The sequence below is a fragment of the Hyperolius riggenbachi genome, chromosome 5, assembly GCF_040937935.1.
Source record: "Hyperolius riggenbachi isolate aHypRig1 chromosome 5, aHypRig1.pri, whole genome shotgun sequence".
Taxonomy (NCBI): Eukaryota; Metazoa; Chordata; class Amphibia; order Anura; family Hyperoliidae; genus Hyperolius; species Hyperolius riggenbachi.
The window spans coordinates 282,414,112-282,432,768 of record NC_090650.1 but is presented as its reverse complement, the minus strand read 5'-3'; the positions used below and the strand labels follow the sequence as shown (position 1 = coordinate 282,432,768).

At 42.8% G+C, this 18,657-nt stretch overlaps 1 protein-coding gene across 4 annotated transcripts in view; it reads right to left on the bottom strand.

Annotated features, from left to right (window-relative positions):
- The window catches only part of CARMIL1 (capping protein regulator and myosin 1 linker 1), a 398,430-nt gene that overhangs the window by 50,747 nt on the left and 329,026 nt on the right, over window positions 1-18,657 (bottom strand). For all 4 annotated transcript variants that reach the window (XM_068236999.1, XM_068237000.1, XM_068237001.1 and 1 more), the window contains 3 exons: window positions 14,786-14,852; window positions 13,845-14,041; window positions 1,021-1,130 (listed from right to left, as the gene is read on the bottom strand). In XM_068236999.1, the coding sequence (XP_068093100.1) occupies window positions 1,021-1,130; window positions 13,845-14,041; window positions 14,786-14,852 (374 nt within the window). The remainder of the gene's footprint in view (window positions 1-1,020; window positions 1,131-13,844; window positions 14,042-14,785; window positions 14,853-18,657) is intronic.

Sequence of the window (18,657 nt, the reverse complement as noted above, 5' to 3'; positions counted from 1 at the left end):
TTTAGGAGGGATTGCACTTACGGTATTTGTGATGGACTTTTTGGGTATGTTTGATAATAACTACTGTAAGTAACAGCAGGAACAAAGTCATTATAGCGCATTTCCTTGGAGATAAATGCATACCTTATATGTACATATGTACCATTTTACAGTTTTTCACAAACTTGGTCCTTTAGGCTAGTTTCAAACTTGGGCATTGCATTATGTACAAATAATGCAACCAATAACAATATTTGCAGTGGTTGTATGTGATGCAACACATGCTAAGAAGCAATTGACTAATCTGCACCTTTACTGACCAACATTATGGCCGTCAATATAGTTGCGCCTCTAACAATGTACTGCATGTTCTGCCTTGTAAAAATGGGATCTGTTGCACAGCAAATGTTGCAAACTGTTTATAGACTTTGAATCAAGACAAGACACAGAACATTTATATTGCGATTTCTCCTGGCGGACTCAAAGCGGCACAGTTGCAGCCACTAGGACATGCTCTATAGGCAGTAGTAGTGTTAGGGAATCTTGCCCAAGGTCTCCTCACTGAATAGGTGCTGGCTATCCAGCCACTACAACTCGCAAAATAGTGTCTATTACAATGCAACACAACATGTTAGTGAGAACGTACTCTGTATGTTAAAAAGCTCAGCAACTCCCCCCATCATCCTGCATCAGCTATTAAGAGCACAAGGCATTACAACTCTTCCTACACATCTGGAGCAGCAGCAAACTGACACATCCATCAGGCTTTTTGATATTCGGGAACAGCTGAAACGATCATGTGTCTCCAAACAGAAAACCAAGGTATGAAAGAACGTTTGCTAAAATCCTTGCACTGAATAGATCAAAGCCAAGGCATAGCCTTCTATCTCAAGAAAGTCGCACCAACATGACCCAACTGTTAATTGTAGAGCTTCCGTATCTTTACTACAAAGCAGTAAATAAGAACTTTTTTTTTACCTAGTTTTAGGTAAGATTAGCCATACTTGCATGTTTTGTGCTGAGAGCCATTATTTAACTTACTTTGACTCCATTCTTGTAACTTTCTTGGTGAAAAACTCATCCACACCCTCATCTACTCTAGGCGTGAGGCCGTTCTGCTCACCCTCCACAGGCACCTCCGCTCCAGGTTGCTGGAGAGAAAAAACAGAAATATTATTATTATTATTTTTTATTTATATAGCGCCAACATATTCCGCAGCGCTTTACAAAGCACTAAGACGACAAGGGGAACATAGATATACTAACAAATTGTAAAACAGAGTTCCAAGCAGCACAAATATTGTGACAAAAACAGTAAACATTAGGAGGAGGACCCTGCCCTTGCGAGCTTACAATCTAGTGGGTAGTGGGGGACACATTAGGTAAGGGGGTGAAAGATGGATGAGGCAGTGACCCTTTGCCTCTGATTACATTGTGTCAAATAAGTAAATAAGGGATATAGAATGTTATAAGCTTGTCTGAAAAGGTGTGTTTTAAGAGTGCGTTTGAAGATGTTCAGGTTTGGAGCATGACGTACAGGCTGTGGAAGAGAGTTCCAGATAAGAGATGATGCTCGTGTAAAGTCTTGGATGCGAGCATGAGAGGAGGTGATCAGCTTAGAGGCCAGGAGAATTTCTTGGGAGGAGCGGAGGTTGCGGGAGGGACAATATCTTGAGATTAGTGATGAGATGTATGGAGGGCACAACTCATGGAGGGCTTTGTATGTTAGAGTCAGGAGTTTGAACTGGATCCTCTGGGTAATAGGTAACCAGTGGAGAGAACGGCATAGTGGGGCTGCATCGGAAGAGTGTGTGGAGAGGTGAATGAGGCAGGCCGCTGAATTTAGAAGGGATTGGAGAGGTGCTAGCCTTTTTTGTGGTAGCCCACAGAGCAGGGTGTTGCAGTAGTCTAGGCGGGAGATGATTAAGGCATGTACAAGCATCTTGGTGGCCTCTTGTGTAAGGAAAGGACGGATACGGAATATATTTTTGAGCTGGAAATAGCAGGTGGTGGTTAATAAGGCAATGTGAGCTTTAAAGGAGAGCTCTGAGTCGAGTATAACACCCAAGCAGCGGGCCTTAGTGGTTGAGGTTATTGGGGTGTTGTCTACCATTATGGTTGCAATTGGTGGAGGTGTAGATAGCGATGGTGGAAAAATCACAATTTCTGTTTTACTGATGTTAAGTTTGAGGAAGCGGGAGGACATAAATGCAGAAACGGCACGTAGACAGTCGGGGACTCTAGATAGTAGTGATGCCAGATCAGGAGCTGAGAGATAGATTTGGGTGTCATCCGCATAGAGGTGATACTGGAAGCCAAAAGAGTTAGTTGTCCCAGGCCACGGGTGTAGACTGAGAAAAGAAGTGGCCCAAGAATATTAGTAAATATGAATACAGATCCATCATAGCCAACATGCCTTACTTATGCCTTTCTTTTATTGTAGAAATATACATACACCTATATATTTGTATAGCTTAGTCTCATATTTTACACACTCACAAACCATATAGCCAGCAAATGACCAATATATATTTATGATGGTTTTATGAAATATGTATCTGTCTTGCTGAAGGCGCTGGAGCAGTCTCACTACGTGTCCAGAACAGTAATCATGCAACTGCAACTCAGCTAATGGCTAGAATATAAGAACATGGACTAAAAATGCAAAAGTAAGCAAAGTGCTGTTTGCTTGGCTTTAAAAAATGAAACAGGTCTTGTATTTGCCATAAGAAAGCTATCAGAGCAGAGATTACAAAGGCTGATTCTAAAAGTGAAATTGTAGATGATATTTATACATCAACTAGTTTATAATGCACCCAAAAACAAAATCAAGTATCTCAAATGTTATTATAGGTAGGGCTGGTTTTGTCACTCAGTATTTTGATAGATTAGTTCTAGCGGAACCTGCCACGGCGGAAGCTGGTGAGATGCCACTGGTGAGGTTAGTTACTATTACATACAGAACTAAAATAACAGCCCTACTGTATTTTTTCTCTGCATTCAGGAGTTGGATATGCCAGCAGTGTTTCTATGCATGCTTCGCTAACACAAGTATTTCCTAATTTGATCACAGAATATGCAAGCCTTGTACTATCATTAGCCCTGAAACTGTTCATAATCATAAACTAGTCTTGACTAAAGATGGTCAGTGAGATACTAATAATTTTAAATTGATGCAAATGTTATGCTAATTTTAAGTAATGAATTATGTAGCTTGTAATTTGATCACTCAAAATCATAACCCATTGCATTTCGATGGTTCAGTTCCAAATATTTGTATACAATTAATATAAAATGTTACATCTACTTGAAATTATTGGCATCTCGTTGTTCATTTCTTGTCTTGACATGGGACAGAGTGAAACAGACAAGGGTATGTACAGTTCCATGCCTACAAAGAACTATGCTCTATTCCATTTTTCTCACTGTAAGGGTTAAGAATCCAGGGATGTAAATGATCCCTTCTCTGCAGTCAGACTCTAGTTACCAGTTGCACAACTCTGATACCCAACAGGCCATATAAAGCTCTTGCATGTCAGAGAAAAAAAAACTTCCAAATTTAGGGAACAGACAAAATAAGTCAATAGTTCCAGATAGGAGCTGTAAAACATTGCAAACTGACATCATTCACCTGAAACTATAAGGGCCCATTCACACTTGCTGATCGCAAAACGCTAGCGATTTTGCTAGCGTTTTGCTCTGGCATTTTTGGCAATTAACGCCCCCCCCCCCCCAAAAAAAAAATCACTATTCCCACCTGGCGATTTTTTAGCAATCGCGTTTTGCGCTTCTATAGCACTAAAAACATGATCGACGGGAAATGCCTGAAAACAGTGCAGGCTACGCGTTTGCGTTTAGCGTTTTTGGGTGATTTGCGCAAATCGCCCAAATGAGAATGGGCCCATAGACTTTTATTACCCTAGCGCTTTGAAAAGCGCTAGGGTTTGAGCATTTTGCTGAATTCGCCGGCAAAACGCTCAAGTGTGAATGGACCCTAAGGGTTTTACTTTTTGTGCTCTTTTTTTTTTTTTTATTTAAACAATATCCTAGACTTTTTGTTTTCTTTTACATACAGAATAAGAGCGCCTATTTAAACTTAGGACTATAGATATACCAGTAACTGTCTATCTCATAAGTTTGTTTTCAGTTCAGGTAACAGGCTCTGCTATTCCTGAGAAAAAGGCAACTCCTTTAGTTCAGTTTTATACATTGTAGGACATCTGCATACAAAGCACATCTATTCAACAACAGGCAGGAGATGGGGAACAGTTTGTTAATGATCACTACTATTCACAGCATCTATATAAGTGATTATAGGACCAATAGAGAGCCAATACAGTGGTTAAGGGTGGGCCCCGGTGCAACCTCTGCACCCTCTACTGTTACGCAACTGTTCAACACAATTCCTAACAAAGATTAATTTTGTAATAATAGTGACATGGATGCAAGTAATTATAGTTACATTCTCGCGGCAGGTTGGTAGTAATCTGTAGATATTAATTTCAGTCAAGTATTGATCAACAAGTTCTAAAGACAGGATAGTACTGAGAGTTCGGTTATATTAGTGGCAAGCGGATAGTGAAAGGAAGGAAGTAGGTGATAGGTAGTAGGTGACAAGCAGCAATAGCTAGTGTAAAAGATCGTGGGATGACAAGAAATGGGTGACAAGTCATGGTGGACAAATAGTAAGTCCAGAGTATTGAAAGCTAGATAACAATGCATGCAAAGCTACAGTGGATGTCAAGTAGTGATGGGTACAAAGCAGCGTTGAATGCCAAGTAACAGTGCGTGCTAAGTAGCAATTGTAGGGGGGCGTGGCTTGGATGCAGAGCGGACGCGTGGTGTGAGAGCTCCGCTGCCTCTATACTTTTATACTGTAAAGTTGCTGGATATTACCCACGAAATTTGCGCTTTAACCCTGCTACACCTGTTCCTAGCAGTCTTGGAGTAACGCTGGCTGACTGGACTGACCCTCCGAGTGACGGCTGCGGAGCAATTGAACCCGACGCCTCTGACTGGGACCAGAGCCCTGGGCCGTCCAGGAGTCTCCCTCCCCACCCGCGCTTCCATCCATACAGTACACCGATGGCTCAACGGGTTAAAGCTAACAAAGATAAAGACAGAGGGGAGAAAGCTCGCGGACCTGATTGTCCTCCAGAGACCCCCAACACCTCAAAAAAGAACAAGCAAGATCAACTGATATCCTCTCCTGATGATGGAGAGAAATCGGAGACCCCCCCGCCATATGTTGAGGCTTTGATGGAAGCCATAAAAAACTGCCAAACTACTCTAACCCTGAAAATGGAACACGTGGAAGCGGGGATGGGGTTACTGAGACAGGATATGTCCAAAATCAGAGATCGTATCACCGCAATAGAACGGCGCACCTCGGATGCAGAAGACCAGCTGAGAGATCATGATGCTGCTATCCCCGACATGAAATCCAGGCTCAAAACATTAGAAGATAGAGCGGAGGACTCCGAAAATCGAAATCGCAGAAATAACATCAGGCTTTTGGGGTTGCCAGAAGGGACTGAGGGAAGAGATGTACCTACCTATGTGAAGACCCTTCTAAAACGGCTGCTCCCTGCAGACGCCTTCTCCCCGTTTTTCACAATCGAAAGAGCACATCGGATGCCCAGTAAAATGGGCCCTCCTGGCAAGCCACTGCGTGCTCTCATTTTCAAAGTCCTACACTACAAGGACAGGGATGCGATTCTATCTGCAGCCCGTCTGGTAGGTGACCTCAAGCTGGAAAATACCCGCATTATGCTCTTTCCAGACTTCACTGCTGCTACCCAAAAGATGAGGAAATCTTTCATAAAGGCCAAAGAAAAGCTCAGAGAACGTGGCATCCAGTATGCCATGCTATTCCCTGCCAAGCTCCGAATCCAGCATAATGAAGAGACTCATTTTTTTGAAACCGCAGAAGATGTGTTCACTTGGCTGGACTCCCTCCCAGCACCGCAATAAATAATAATCCCTCCTTTATATCGCTGCAACACAAACTGTAAGTAATATGTTCACTATAAACTTTGTTTATTACCTGTTTCCATAGTCCACCATTGTGGACACTTTATATGCGCACAGAACTGCCTGAACATACCATCTAAATGGCTGACTCCCACGTCCTACACCTATACAGCAGCCTTTTACTCCCTCCCCGAGGAAAAAACTTTTTTGCCCTGTGACCCACCGCATGGCCCCTGGTCTACGCCAATTTTATAATGCACACTGTCTAAAACGACTGTTATTTTCTACAACATGGCGCTGACCTCTGCATACAAACTGTACAAGAACACTCTGAGAACTCCGACACAAGATGGCCGCGGGAGCTAACAGCCGGACTGTTACATTGCATTCTCTGCCCACGTTTTTCACTGCTTATTTTATTATTTTACTCTATACATCAGCTATATATGTCATCTGCCAGCAAATCACTACAGCTGGGCGATTTTTCTCTATGTATGTACTATCAGTAATAATGGTTGTAATGTAGATATTCTCCACGCGCTCCGCAAAACATGAAATGGGAGGGTGTGTCCTTCCCTGTGGCGGGCTTCTGATCTGGCACTCCCACAATTTTGGCGCCTGCAAACTGTTTTACTCTGCAACTCCTTCTGATGCTGAATTCGGGGCTGCTTACTGCGGGGGGGGGGGGGGGGGGAGACGAGAGCCTCAATGCTAAATTATAGCCACTACAATTTAAATAATGCAAGCTGTAATACTGCTTGACCTCAAGCTTTACTAATACGCGCGGTGGAAACCGCTCGTTGCGGTGGTCTGGGGGTGTGGGGGTGTGGTGGGGGGTGGGGTCGGGGGACTCCGACTTACACCCCGGGCCACGTGTGGTTCCCCGTCACTGTGCTGGTAATTTATACCAGTTCATACCCCGGTCCGCGCGCGGCCCCCGTCACTGGGTCGGCTCCTCCGATCGGGCCCCCCGCCTGTTGCCCTATGCCCTGGGATTAGCGCATAAACCCATGCTGTTGTAGTAATACTAGAGATGTCATTGTTATGTCATACACCAAAACATGCACTTATTCATTGTACTTTGAGGATGTGGGGGCGGTGGGGTGGGTTGCTGGGTAACTCAGTTATGCGCGTTTTTATTGTGATCCTCCTCCATGAGAGATAGTTCCGTGAGGCGGCCCCATGAGGCACCCGATGTCCTACGATTGATAGCCTATTAATTACCCACTTTATGTCACTTCCCTATACCCCTCTTTAGAGGAGTTCTTATCATCACTACGTAACAAACTCCCATCTACGGAACGAGGTAACACTACCTCCTTCTCCCGAATCCACTAGAGGGTGCCAATGCACCTAATTTCGCTTCTCTATCAATATGCCCGCTCATTTTACTCTCCCTCTATACTAACGCAGAGGAGGAATGTCTGTGATGCTCTATCCAAATTACACTCGGCGGTGACACTCTCGGGGGGGGTCGTAGTTATGATGCGCTTCAATTGTAGTTCATATATACCCTCATGGTTGCTGTCTGGGAACTGAAGGCTAAAAACTAGGGACTAGCTTTTATAGTTACATACATTCATTATTAGATGTTATTGACTGCACTATGTTCGGGCTTCTGGGTCTTACTATTATAGCAACGTTCAAAGATATAACCCCCAATGCAGGTTGGGGCGTACTAGGCAGCGGAGCTCACGCGGAGGATAAAGAAGTTGACAGCCCCCGGTTGAACTCCCTTGAAGTTTGCAAGTATCACTAGTTCTTCTACATTGTTGGTAGTTAGATAAAGAAGGGGAGGGGAACTTTTATTAAGGGTTAAGGGATCAAGGCAGATTCAAGTTGAGTGAAGATGCAGGGTGGGGGGTTTCTCGGTTCTAAGGGTAAGGAAATCTTATATGCTCTCTGTGACATTGCTGTCCCCATCATAGACACAATATTTCCAAGAATTTATACTCAGATTATCACTTCCTTCATAAATGGCACATAAACGTGAACAGATCAGCTGTTTAATTTGGAACGTTAGAGGTCTAAACTCCTCATTTAAGAGATCACTGGTATTTAATTATATTAAAAAGTACTCGCCACACTTGGTCATTCTCCTAGAGACACATCTCCACGGCAGTAAAACGCTCACACTCAAGAAACCCTGGGTAGGGCACTATTACAATTCTACACACTCATCATACTCCAGAGGAGTCTCTATTCTGGTCAGAAAGAATCTTCCCTTTCAATTATTAGACCTTAAAATAGATGACACGGGTAGATATGTTCTAATTCATGGGAAGTTTCACGAAACCAAAATTGTAATCACGGGCTTATATAACCCCCCTCCAGGCACTGTGGACCTTCTTAATGAATTGGCGCAGGTCTCACTCAGTTACTCTACCCCTCATTGCTTCTTCCTAGGTGACTACAACATGGCCCCCTCCACCCTAACTGATCGTTTACATTCCAAAACATCCAACTCCTCGGCTCTTATAGATTGGGCGAAAGCATACTCATTAACTGACATATGGAGATGGAAATACCCAGATGACCCCGGCTTCACATGCCACTCTGCCTCACATCGCACGCTATCTAGAATAGATCTCGCCTTTGCCTCACCCTCTGCACAACAATTAGTATATGATCTCATTCTACTACCCCGAGGTATATCGGACCATACCCCGCTTTTACTCACTTTAGATCTAGGTAGATCAACATCCAACACAATATGGAGGCTTTCCCCGCATTGGCTCTTGGAACCTAGAGTGAAATATCTGGTTCAAGATGGAATGAAAGAATACCACTCTCTAAACCATGAACCGGTTCCCCCCCTGGTCACCTGGGATGCATATAAGGCAGTTATACGAGGGGCTTATATATCTAGCATAGCGGAAGAGAAACGCCAATCTAATATTATACTTACCAACAGAGGAAAAAACTAAACAAACTGAACGAGAATATATAGCGAATCCAAATCCTCAAACATACCAACTATGGCAATCACAACTCCTTTCCCTCTCTAGCAAACAAATTGATAATACCAAACAGGAACTCCAACTACGTAAAGTAAGACTCTTTGAACAGGGCGACCGCACAGGAAAATTACTTGCCCGGCTGACCAAACAATACACTGCCAGTACACAAATCGCAACACTAAAGACAGATGACGGGGAAACAATCACACACCCAGGAGACATTAACAAGGTCTTCTGCTCATACTGTCAAAAACTGTATACCTCAACCGTGTCGAGGGCCTCAGCTGAAATCGACGCCTATTTACAAAATATTCCACTTCCCTCTCTTGATATAGATGAATTCAATTCGCTTGAAGCAGACATATCACTTCTGGAAGTAACCCAAGCTATACTCTCTCTTAAAAAAGGGAAGGCCCCTGGTCTAGATGGGCTACCATCAGAGCTGTACTCTACATACAAAGGCCAATTCGCATCTCAATTATTAACTGTCTATAAATAAATCCTTCGCACAGGTACCGTATCACCCACAATGTCTGAAGCCTTAATTACGGTAATACATAAACCGGGACGTGATCCCACTCTCTGCTCGTCCTACCGTCCCATTTCGCTCCTAAATGTGGACAGCAAAATCTTGGCAAAGATCCTTGCTATGCGATTAAACAGAGTTATCAACTCCATTGTACACAGGGACCAATCCGGCTTTATTCCTGGGAAAGGATGCGATATCAATCTCCGCAGATTATTCACCCACCTATCTATACAACACAGTAATTGTGGTACAAGGGTCATTGCTTCCCTCGATGCTGAGAAGGCCTTCGACACGGTTGAGTGGCCCTATCTTTGGGAAGTTCTCAAGAAATTTAATATGGGCCCTAACTTTATTACATACATTAAAGCCCTGTATTATTCCCCTAAGGCTAGGGTCCGTACTGGGAACCAAGTCTCTTCTTTTTTTCCCTTGCAGCGTGGCACTCGTCAGGGCTGCCCCCTATCCCCGGCTTTATTCGCGTTAGCCATGGAACCATTAGCTGCGATACTCCGCTCACAGTCCGATATTGTAGGTTTACAAGTGGGCACACTCAAGGAAAAACTTTCATTATATGCAGACGACCTCTTATTATATCTAGCAGATCACCATGCGTCCCTAACCTCAGCCTTAACAACTATAGAATCCTTTGGTTCCTACTCTGGCCTAGTCATTAATTGGCACAAATCTCTCCTTATGCCATTAGATCCCTTTCCTATGCAACACAATCAACCCCTACAAATAGTATCCCAAATCAAATACCTCGGAATCAAACTTACAACTAGCGTAAGACTATTACGCCCATAATATTGAACCCCTAATTACGCAGGTTAAAGACAAGCTAAGAGCCTGGGCTACTCTTCCAATATCACTCATTGGTCGGGTCAATTTACTTAAGATGTGTATCCTCCCAAAATTCACATATGTCTTTAGGCATACACCCATTAGATTGCCAGCTAAATTATTCAAGACACTTGACTCCATGTTCTCCTCTTTCATATGGAACACCCTATCTCCTCGTGTTGCCCTGTCCAACCTGCAACTCCCAGTTGACCAGGGAGGGCTGGCCCTGCCAAATATGAAACTTTATTATTGGGCTGCTGTACTCCCCACCATCTATTGGTGGTTCAAACAGTCCCCCTACAACCCAGCCTCTGCGTTAGAGGCGGAGATTATAGGCTCACCACTGGCTCTGGCTAGCTTACCATTTAGGGGACCCAAAGCCAGCGTAACTCTTACCCTACCAATGATCACCGCTGCCCAAGTATGGGAAGAAGCTGGACAATTCACCTCCAACAGGGGCCAATGGTCACCAGTTACTCCACTATGGAACAATGCTAAACTTAAAGAGTTTCTAACCATCCCTGATCCCTCAATCTGGGCTAATAAAGGCATAACAAAACTGAGATATAGTGGACGATAACGAACTCAAACAATTCAATACTCTCAAACAACAATTCTCCCTTCCTAACTCAATATACTTCCGGTACCTCCAAATTAGGCATGCTTTCCGCTCTCAATTCACCACTTCTTCACCACTGACTATGCAACCCCACCCTATTGAACATATCCTATCACATACTAATCAAACAGGTCTTATCTCTCTTACCTATAACACTCTTATTAATACTAATAATACCTGTAAAGCCAAACCTTACCGACTGTGGAAGAAAGATCTACCAGACCTCACTGACACCGAATGGAACGAATCGGTATCTCTGTTCATCCCCACTCCAATAGCTGCTCGACACAAATTATCAGCGCTTAAAGAGACACTGAAGCGAGACTAAATCTCGCTTCAGCTCTCATATATAGCAGGGGCACGTGTGCCCCTGCTAAAACGCCGCTATCCCGCGGCTTAACGGGGGTCCCTTCACCCCCAACCCACCCCCCGCAATACTTGGTCGTAAAATGGTCGCTGGCTGTCTCTTCCTGGAGGCAGGGCTAACGGCTGCAGCCCTGCCTCCCAGCGCGTCTATCAGACGCGCATCGCCGCCTCTCCCCCGCCCCTCTCAGTGAAGGAAGACTGAGAGGGGCGGGGGAGAGGCGGAGATACGTGTCTGACAGACGCGCATGGGGCAGGGCTGCGGCGGTTAGCCCTGCCCCAACCAGGAAGCGCTCCCCCGCTGCACGGAGGGGGTTTGGGGGGACAGGGACCCCCGTTAAGCCGCGCTATAGCGGCGTTTCAGCAGGGGCACGCATGCCCCTGCTAGCTATGAGGTCTGAAGCGAGATTTATTCTCGCTTCAGACTCTCTTTAAATACCTATACCAGGTATACCTAACCCCACATAAACTATCCAAAAATTGGCCTGAATAATCAAGACAGTTGCTGGAGATGCAAAAGTTCTAACACCCATTTTATGCATATTTTTTGGTCATGCCCCCAAATCAAACATTACTGGGATAATGTCCATGCCTTACTTTTTGAAGTAGTAAGTCCAGCTATCCCCTCAACACCCAAAAGTATGCTACTCAACATATTTGGTACTAAAAGTCTCTCGGAAAAGAAACTACTGCTGGCTAGAATACTGTTATTCTATGCCAGAAGACAAATTGCCCTTTGCTGGAAGTCCGCCAATTCCCCTACTTTAGAAGCACTAACCCAATCCATTAATAATGATCTGCCTATTTATAAAGGGATATATGCTAATAGAGGCTCGCAAAAGAAGTTCTACAAGATTTGGACCAAATGGCTATCTAAATTTAAAATTGATCTGTAAACTCTCTTAATGCAAAATGTGATATAATACTATAACTCTAACTGCTATTACCTGTACTTCTTTATTCTTGATTTGTCTATGTACTGGGGACAATATGTTTACCTCAATTGGAACCGATTGTGGGGGGTGGGGATAGGGAGGGGTTATGGATATTGCTAATGTTAAATGTAATGTCTTGTATATCTGAAAATAAAAATAGTTTTTTTTTAAAAAAAGTAGCAATTGTAGCACTGGGTTCCAAGTTACAGTGGATGCTAAGCAGTACTCAATGTCGCATAACAGTGGTTGCCAAGTAGTAGAAGGTACAAAAAGTAACAAAGGGTGCAGTAGCATTGCCAGCAGGTAGCACTGAATGTCAAGTTGCAAAGGGTGCCCGGCAGCAGTGGGCTTTATGTAGTAGTGAGTGCCCAAAAGTATTGAGTGCGCAGTTGCAGCTTTTGCCAAGTAGTAGTGGGTGCTAACCTGCAGCACTGCTAAGTGGCAGTGGGTGCAAGATCTTACGATACCTTGCTTTACTATGTTCAAGACAGATCCCATTCCTTTTAATCACAGCTAAGGTGCAGATTAATTTCTTGTACTATTTGTTTATGGAACAATGCTCCTCTACAATGTGACCACAGCAATCCAAGGTCTGTTTAAAGAATAATTCATCAGTGTTTGTCATTATTGTAATTTGGCAAACAGGATGTGCTCAGCCATATGTCATTACTGGTACCTTACGCACAGCTTGAGATTTTCATTCCCATTTCATTCCCACTTCTACTGCAAGTTTTGGGCCGTCAGAGACAAGATTTATTATTGCTGAACACTATTAATGATGTCTGGGAGCTGTTTGGGCTCTCGGGCTGGAAGGAACTAAAACACGACAGTCACATAATTGGCCAGCTGGCTTTCTGCCAACCCCACCATTTTTGTCCGGAGGTGGATACAATAAATTCCTCATTGAATACTAGTTAATTCTATGCAAACCGATGCAATGGATCCGCTGTAAGAGTTCAGGTCAAAAGAGGTGAACCCCAGATAGATATGGGATCCTGAAGTGTAAGGGGTATGGAGGCTGCTCTATGTATTTCCTTTAAAACAATGCTAGTTGCCTGGCTGTCCTGCTGATCCTCTGGCTTGAAGATTAGCTACATGCTTGTTTGAGGTGTGTGATTTAGTCACTACTACAGCCAAAGAGAGCAACAGGAAGCCAGGCAACTGTTATTGTTTAAAAGGAAATAAATATGGCAGCCTCCATATACTTCTCACTTCAGGTTCCCTTTAAACTCTCAGAACTCAACTATGGAACACTTTCCTAAGAAAATATTTCCAGTACGTTGCCAAGAATTTGCTTCTGATCACTGCACTTCTAGTTCATGCCAAGTTATAATGATATCGCCTACTTTCATACATATATCATAAAAAGATAAATACTAATATTTTGGGAATGTAAACTTCATAAAACTATAGCTCAATTAAAATAAAGTAAAACTATTAAATGCAGCAGCTTCGTGGATTTGGAAAAGTGTAGTGAGCTGGGTCCAGAAACACACATACGGATGTAAAAAAAACTTGATTCCAGCAATGAGTACACTACTCTATTCTTTCTCTGATATGCAGACATTGTAAGTTTGTTAAAAAAGCCATGTAGCAGAACCTCAATATAAGCACAGAACACTTAAGTTTTTTTAATGTATACTAACATTGGCTTTGCTGGGCTGCTGCTTCTTCATCCTTTTCGGTCGTAATTTAGTGAAGTGCTCCAGCTTTTTTGCTTCCTCGGATGGCAGTTCTGCAATTACACCAGATGTTCTCTTGTCCTGTTTCACAGAGGAGTATGGAGGGTCCTCGATATGTATTGGGACATCTTCAAGTGCTTTGTCTAGATCAAACTCCATTTCTTAGAAATGGATGAAAAGGGAAAAAAAGAATAAGCACTAATAAAAAGCCGGTTTCTCTTTCATCAAAACATCGTCTTGTTAATGCAACTTTTGTATTGTGCCTATGAGCAATTCCTGCTACATGGTACCATACACCATTTAATGCTTGTAGTAGATTAGACTTTCAATTTAATAAAAATATTGGATCACATGAATGAAAATCTATTAAAAACCTGTCCCTTTTGATTTTTGATTGATAGATTGATAAAAATGTGACTGGGAAGGGTCATTCTTTGTTCCAATAGATGTCTATTGGTGCAAGGTGGTAAAATGATGGATATTCCCTGAAAAATTCTTGATTGTATAACTATCAACCACTTACAGGGCAGAAGTTTGAGGTAGCTATAAAGGTGCATACACATGTGAGTGTGTGTGAGTGTGAGTGTGTGTGTGAGTGTGTGTGTGTGTGTGTGTGTGTGTGTGTGTGTGTGTGTGTGTAAGGTGGGCGGACGACGGAGCAGGGCATCCATGATGACATGTTGTGGGCAGAGGAGCGGCATAAACAAATAGAATCGGCCATGGCTCGGGTGAGCGGATGCCATGACAGATCTCACATGCCTGGTTATCGGCCGAGGCGTGGTTATTGACCGCCTCAGGCAACTTTAATCAAGTGTGTGTACAGGCTTTATGTTTTTCAAAGCAAATACTACAACCTATAACAGTCTACATAATAACCAATGCAACCAATTGTTCAATAAACTCACCAAATGCTCTAGATACTGGACGCAGCATTCTGCTGTGAATACTTTTTCGCTTTGACTTGGGGGTCATCTGTAATAAATTAGATAAATAAACCATGTTACTCACAGAATAAATATACTCAATACACAGATTAAATAACAATTACCATAATCATAATCAAATGGTTTACCAGGATACAGCTTTTGCTACTGTAAAGAAAAAAAAGCCTTTAAGATTCTTTTCTGACATGGGAATGTCAAATTTTAAAAGAAGAGGTCATCAACTGGCTGAATGAACAAGAACATTTAGAGAATACAGCATAGGTAAATGGCCTTTACTATTCTAGAAAAAATACTTTGCCCCGCTAATATTTGTAATGGTGCTTAATGGCAGGACTTCTCTCTGAGTTCCGGAGCTCAATGAACAGATGCAGGGTGTAGTAGGCTGATAAAAATTTCTCAAGGAAGATAAAATAATAGCAAGGAGATCTGGGAAAATCTCCTCCAGCAACATATAGAAGAGATAACATGCTAAAACATTTTTGTCTTTTATGGACTACATTTAAATTTCACACGATGTCCAGGCTTGGAATTAAATGTGGGGCCACTGTAAGGCAGGAGTGCTGGCCACTATGCCACCGTGCTGCCATCTTGTCCAGTACTTGGGTCAACCCTCAAGGCTCATACACACAGAAGACTATAGTCTTTGGAAAATGAAAGATCACAGATCAATCTTACCACCCTTCATGTAGTATGAGAGCCATACTCTACACAGTCTTTTCTATGGAGCTGAACTCTCCATCAGAAAAAAATCTTTGCAAGATGCTGCACACACAGATGCTGTACAGACGCAAAAGATCAGTATCTGCAAAAGATCTGTTCCTGCTAAAAATCCATTCCTGCAAATTGCAATGATAGTCTATGAGATCTGCAGATCATCATACACACATGATTTAACTGACATTCATCTGCAGACCAAGCAATCATCCGCAGATCTGAAAATCCATCCTGGTGGATCTGATCTGCAGATGAATGTCAGTTAAATCATGTGTGTACGATGATCTGCAGATCTCATAGACTATCATTGCAAATTGCAGGAATGGATTTTTAGCAGTAACAGATCTTTTGCAGATACTGATCTTTTGTGTCTGTACAGCATCTGTGTGTGCAGCATCTTGCAAAGATTTTTTTCTGATATGGAGTTCAGCTCCATAGAAAAGACTGTGTAGAGTATGGCTCTCATACTACATGAAGGGTGGTAAGATTGGTCTGTGATCTTTCATTTTCCAAAGACTATAGTCTGATGTGTGTATGCACCTTCAGTCTTGTCCTGAAGCATATCACCTGGTTCCTTGAAGTCTCCTTATTTTAAAAGTTCAAACCCCCTTCCTGCTGCTGCATTATAAATTAAAGTGAATGCATTTTTCGTGCTGCTGAAACTCTAATTTAATAACCTAGTTTTCGTGCCTGTATGCTTTTGTCTAGGCACTTCTCTTAGAGGCTGCAAGTGGAGATGAATTCAGTCTCTGATCATATGACCCTCTGTCATCAACTCAATTGGCTAATCATTGTAAGCAAAAATAAAGCTGGTCTGGATTCAACAAATTTTTATCATCACTTATGTTTAATGAAGGCCAGAAAAATGGGACCTACCATACAATGCAAAGTTTAGCAAGATAAAAATAATCAAAATGAATGAATGAATTAACCAGAATCTTCTGTCCATTTCAGATCTCACCAATCAAGATTCTACACAATATGTAAAAAAAAATAAACACAATTTATTTGGAAAGATTAGACATCTAGACCTAAATGTTGCCATGATAACCCTATTAAAAGACTAAGGAGGTATTGTCAGTCTCAGAACATAAGCTATGCAATTCTGCAGCATCTCTAATCAGGTTGGTAGACTGTGAGAAACCTACACCCTTGGGAAGTATCCGAGAGATCATTGCCTTGCAATAAATAAACACGTATTCCAACTTAAATACTCTCTACAGTGAATCTTCTTGGACATGAAATGGAGGCTGCAACTTGTTCCCATCTCTCATGAATCTGTTGGGCAACCCGATCTTTGGCACAGGGAGGCAAAAACTGGTAGTGGCTGGCTGCCTGGGACAGTTTAAGTAGTCAGCATCCGCAGATGGCCCTCTAGCTGGTAATGTCTGTGCTGTTCTTCCTGAACAGATATTTGCCGTTCAGCAACTTGTCTGCAAGGTTCTTCAAATGGGATGGAATCTCCTGCAGGTTCCATACTGACTGTCAGCTCTCTTGACACAGACACCAGTGGAAGCTGTGGCTTTCTTAAAGAGGAACTCCAGTAAAAATAATTTAATAAAAAAAAGTGCTTCATTTTTACAATAATTATGTATAAATGATTTAGTCAGTGTTTGTTCATTGTAAAATCTTTCCTCTCCCAGATTCACATTCTGACATGTATTACATGATGACATTGTTACTGTGGGCAAGTTATGTAGCTGTTTCTAGCTGCTCTGGCTGTTACAGACAGCTTTAAACAGCCATTTCCTGTCTGTGAACATTGTTACATTGTGGCAGTTTGCCCAGAGTACCGCAGTATTCAGAGCCTCTTGTGGGAGGGGTTTCAGCACAAAATTAAACACACAGTGCCCCCTGATGGTCTGTTTGAGAAAATCATTGTATTTCTCATGTAAAAGGGGGTATCAGCTACTGATTGGGATAAAGTTCAATTCTTGGTTGGAGTTTCTCTTTAAGGCACAAAATCTAAGTAGACACTAGTCGTAACTAGAGCATATCTCAAGTGACGATGGACTATTACCAATAGTGAGCAAGAGTTTACTTTGCTGCAGGTGACTACAAGGTTGCAGTACCTAAGTTTGCCACCACTGGAGGCAGGGAGAGCAGGTGAATCCCCAATACAGAGGTGGAAAGACAGGAGTTCCACAACCAGTGTGAGGTCAAAGGTCACAAGCAGCCAGAGGAGTTTGCCAGGCAGTAGGTCAGGGAAGACAGCTGACAGAAAGCATACAAACAAGCAAACGGCGCAGGCAGCGGGTGGTGAAAAGTTCACAGACAGTTTATGTATTGGCAGCAGGCAAGGTGTATTCAGGAACCGGCATGGGATGCCAACAATGAAACCAAAACAGCAAGCAAGTCCATATCATTACATTATCTTGCTCAACACCTTCAGAACCAAATGAGGTTATCTTGGTCTCATCAAACCACAGGACATGGTTCCAGTAATCCATGCCCTTGGTCTGCTTGCCTTCAGCAAACTGCTTGCAGACTTTCTTGTGCATCATCTTTAGAAGAGGCTTCTATCTGGGACACACACACACAAACCTTCAACCTCTGCAGCAATGCTGCCAGCACTCATACGTCCATTTGCAAAAGACAACCTCTGGATATGGATGAGCTCAACTTCCTTGCTCAACCATGTCGAGTCCTGCTCTGAGTGGAACCTGTCCTGCTTGAACACTGTATGGTCTTGGCCACCTTGCTGCAGTTCAGGGTGTTGGCAATCTTCTTACAGCCTAGGCCATTTTTATATAGACCAACAATTCTTTTTTTAAGATCTCCAGAGAGTTGTTTGCCATTAGGTGCTATGTTGAACTTACAGTGACCAGTATGAGAGAGTGTTAGAGTGATAACTACAAATTTAACACACTTGCTCCCCATTCACACCTGAGACCTAGTAACACTAAGGAATAACATGACCTGAGGAGAGAAAACTGGGTTACTGGGCAGAATTTTGACATTTTTGACTTAGGGGTGTACTCCCGTTTGTTGCCAGTGGTTTAGACATTAACGGCTGTGTGTTTAATTATTTTCATGGGACAGCAAATTTATACAACCTTTACACTGACTCCAAGATGTATAAGCTTCCCGTGTTATATATAAGCACCATCATACCAAGG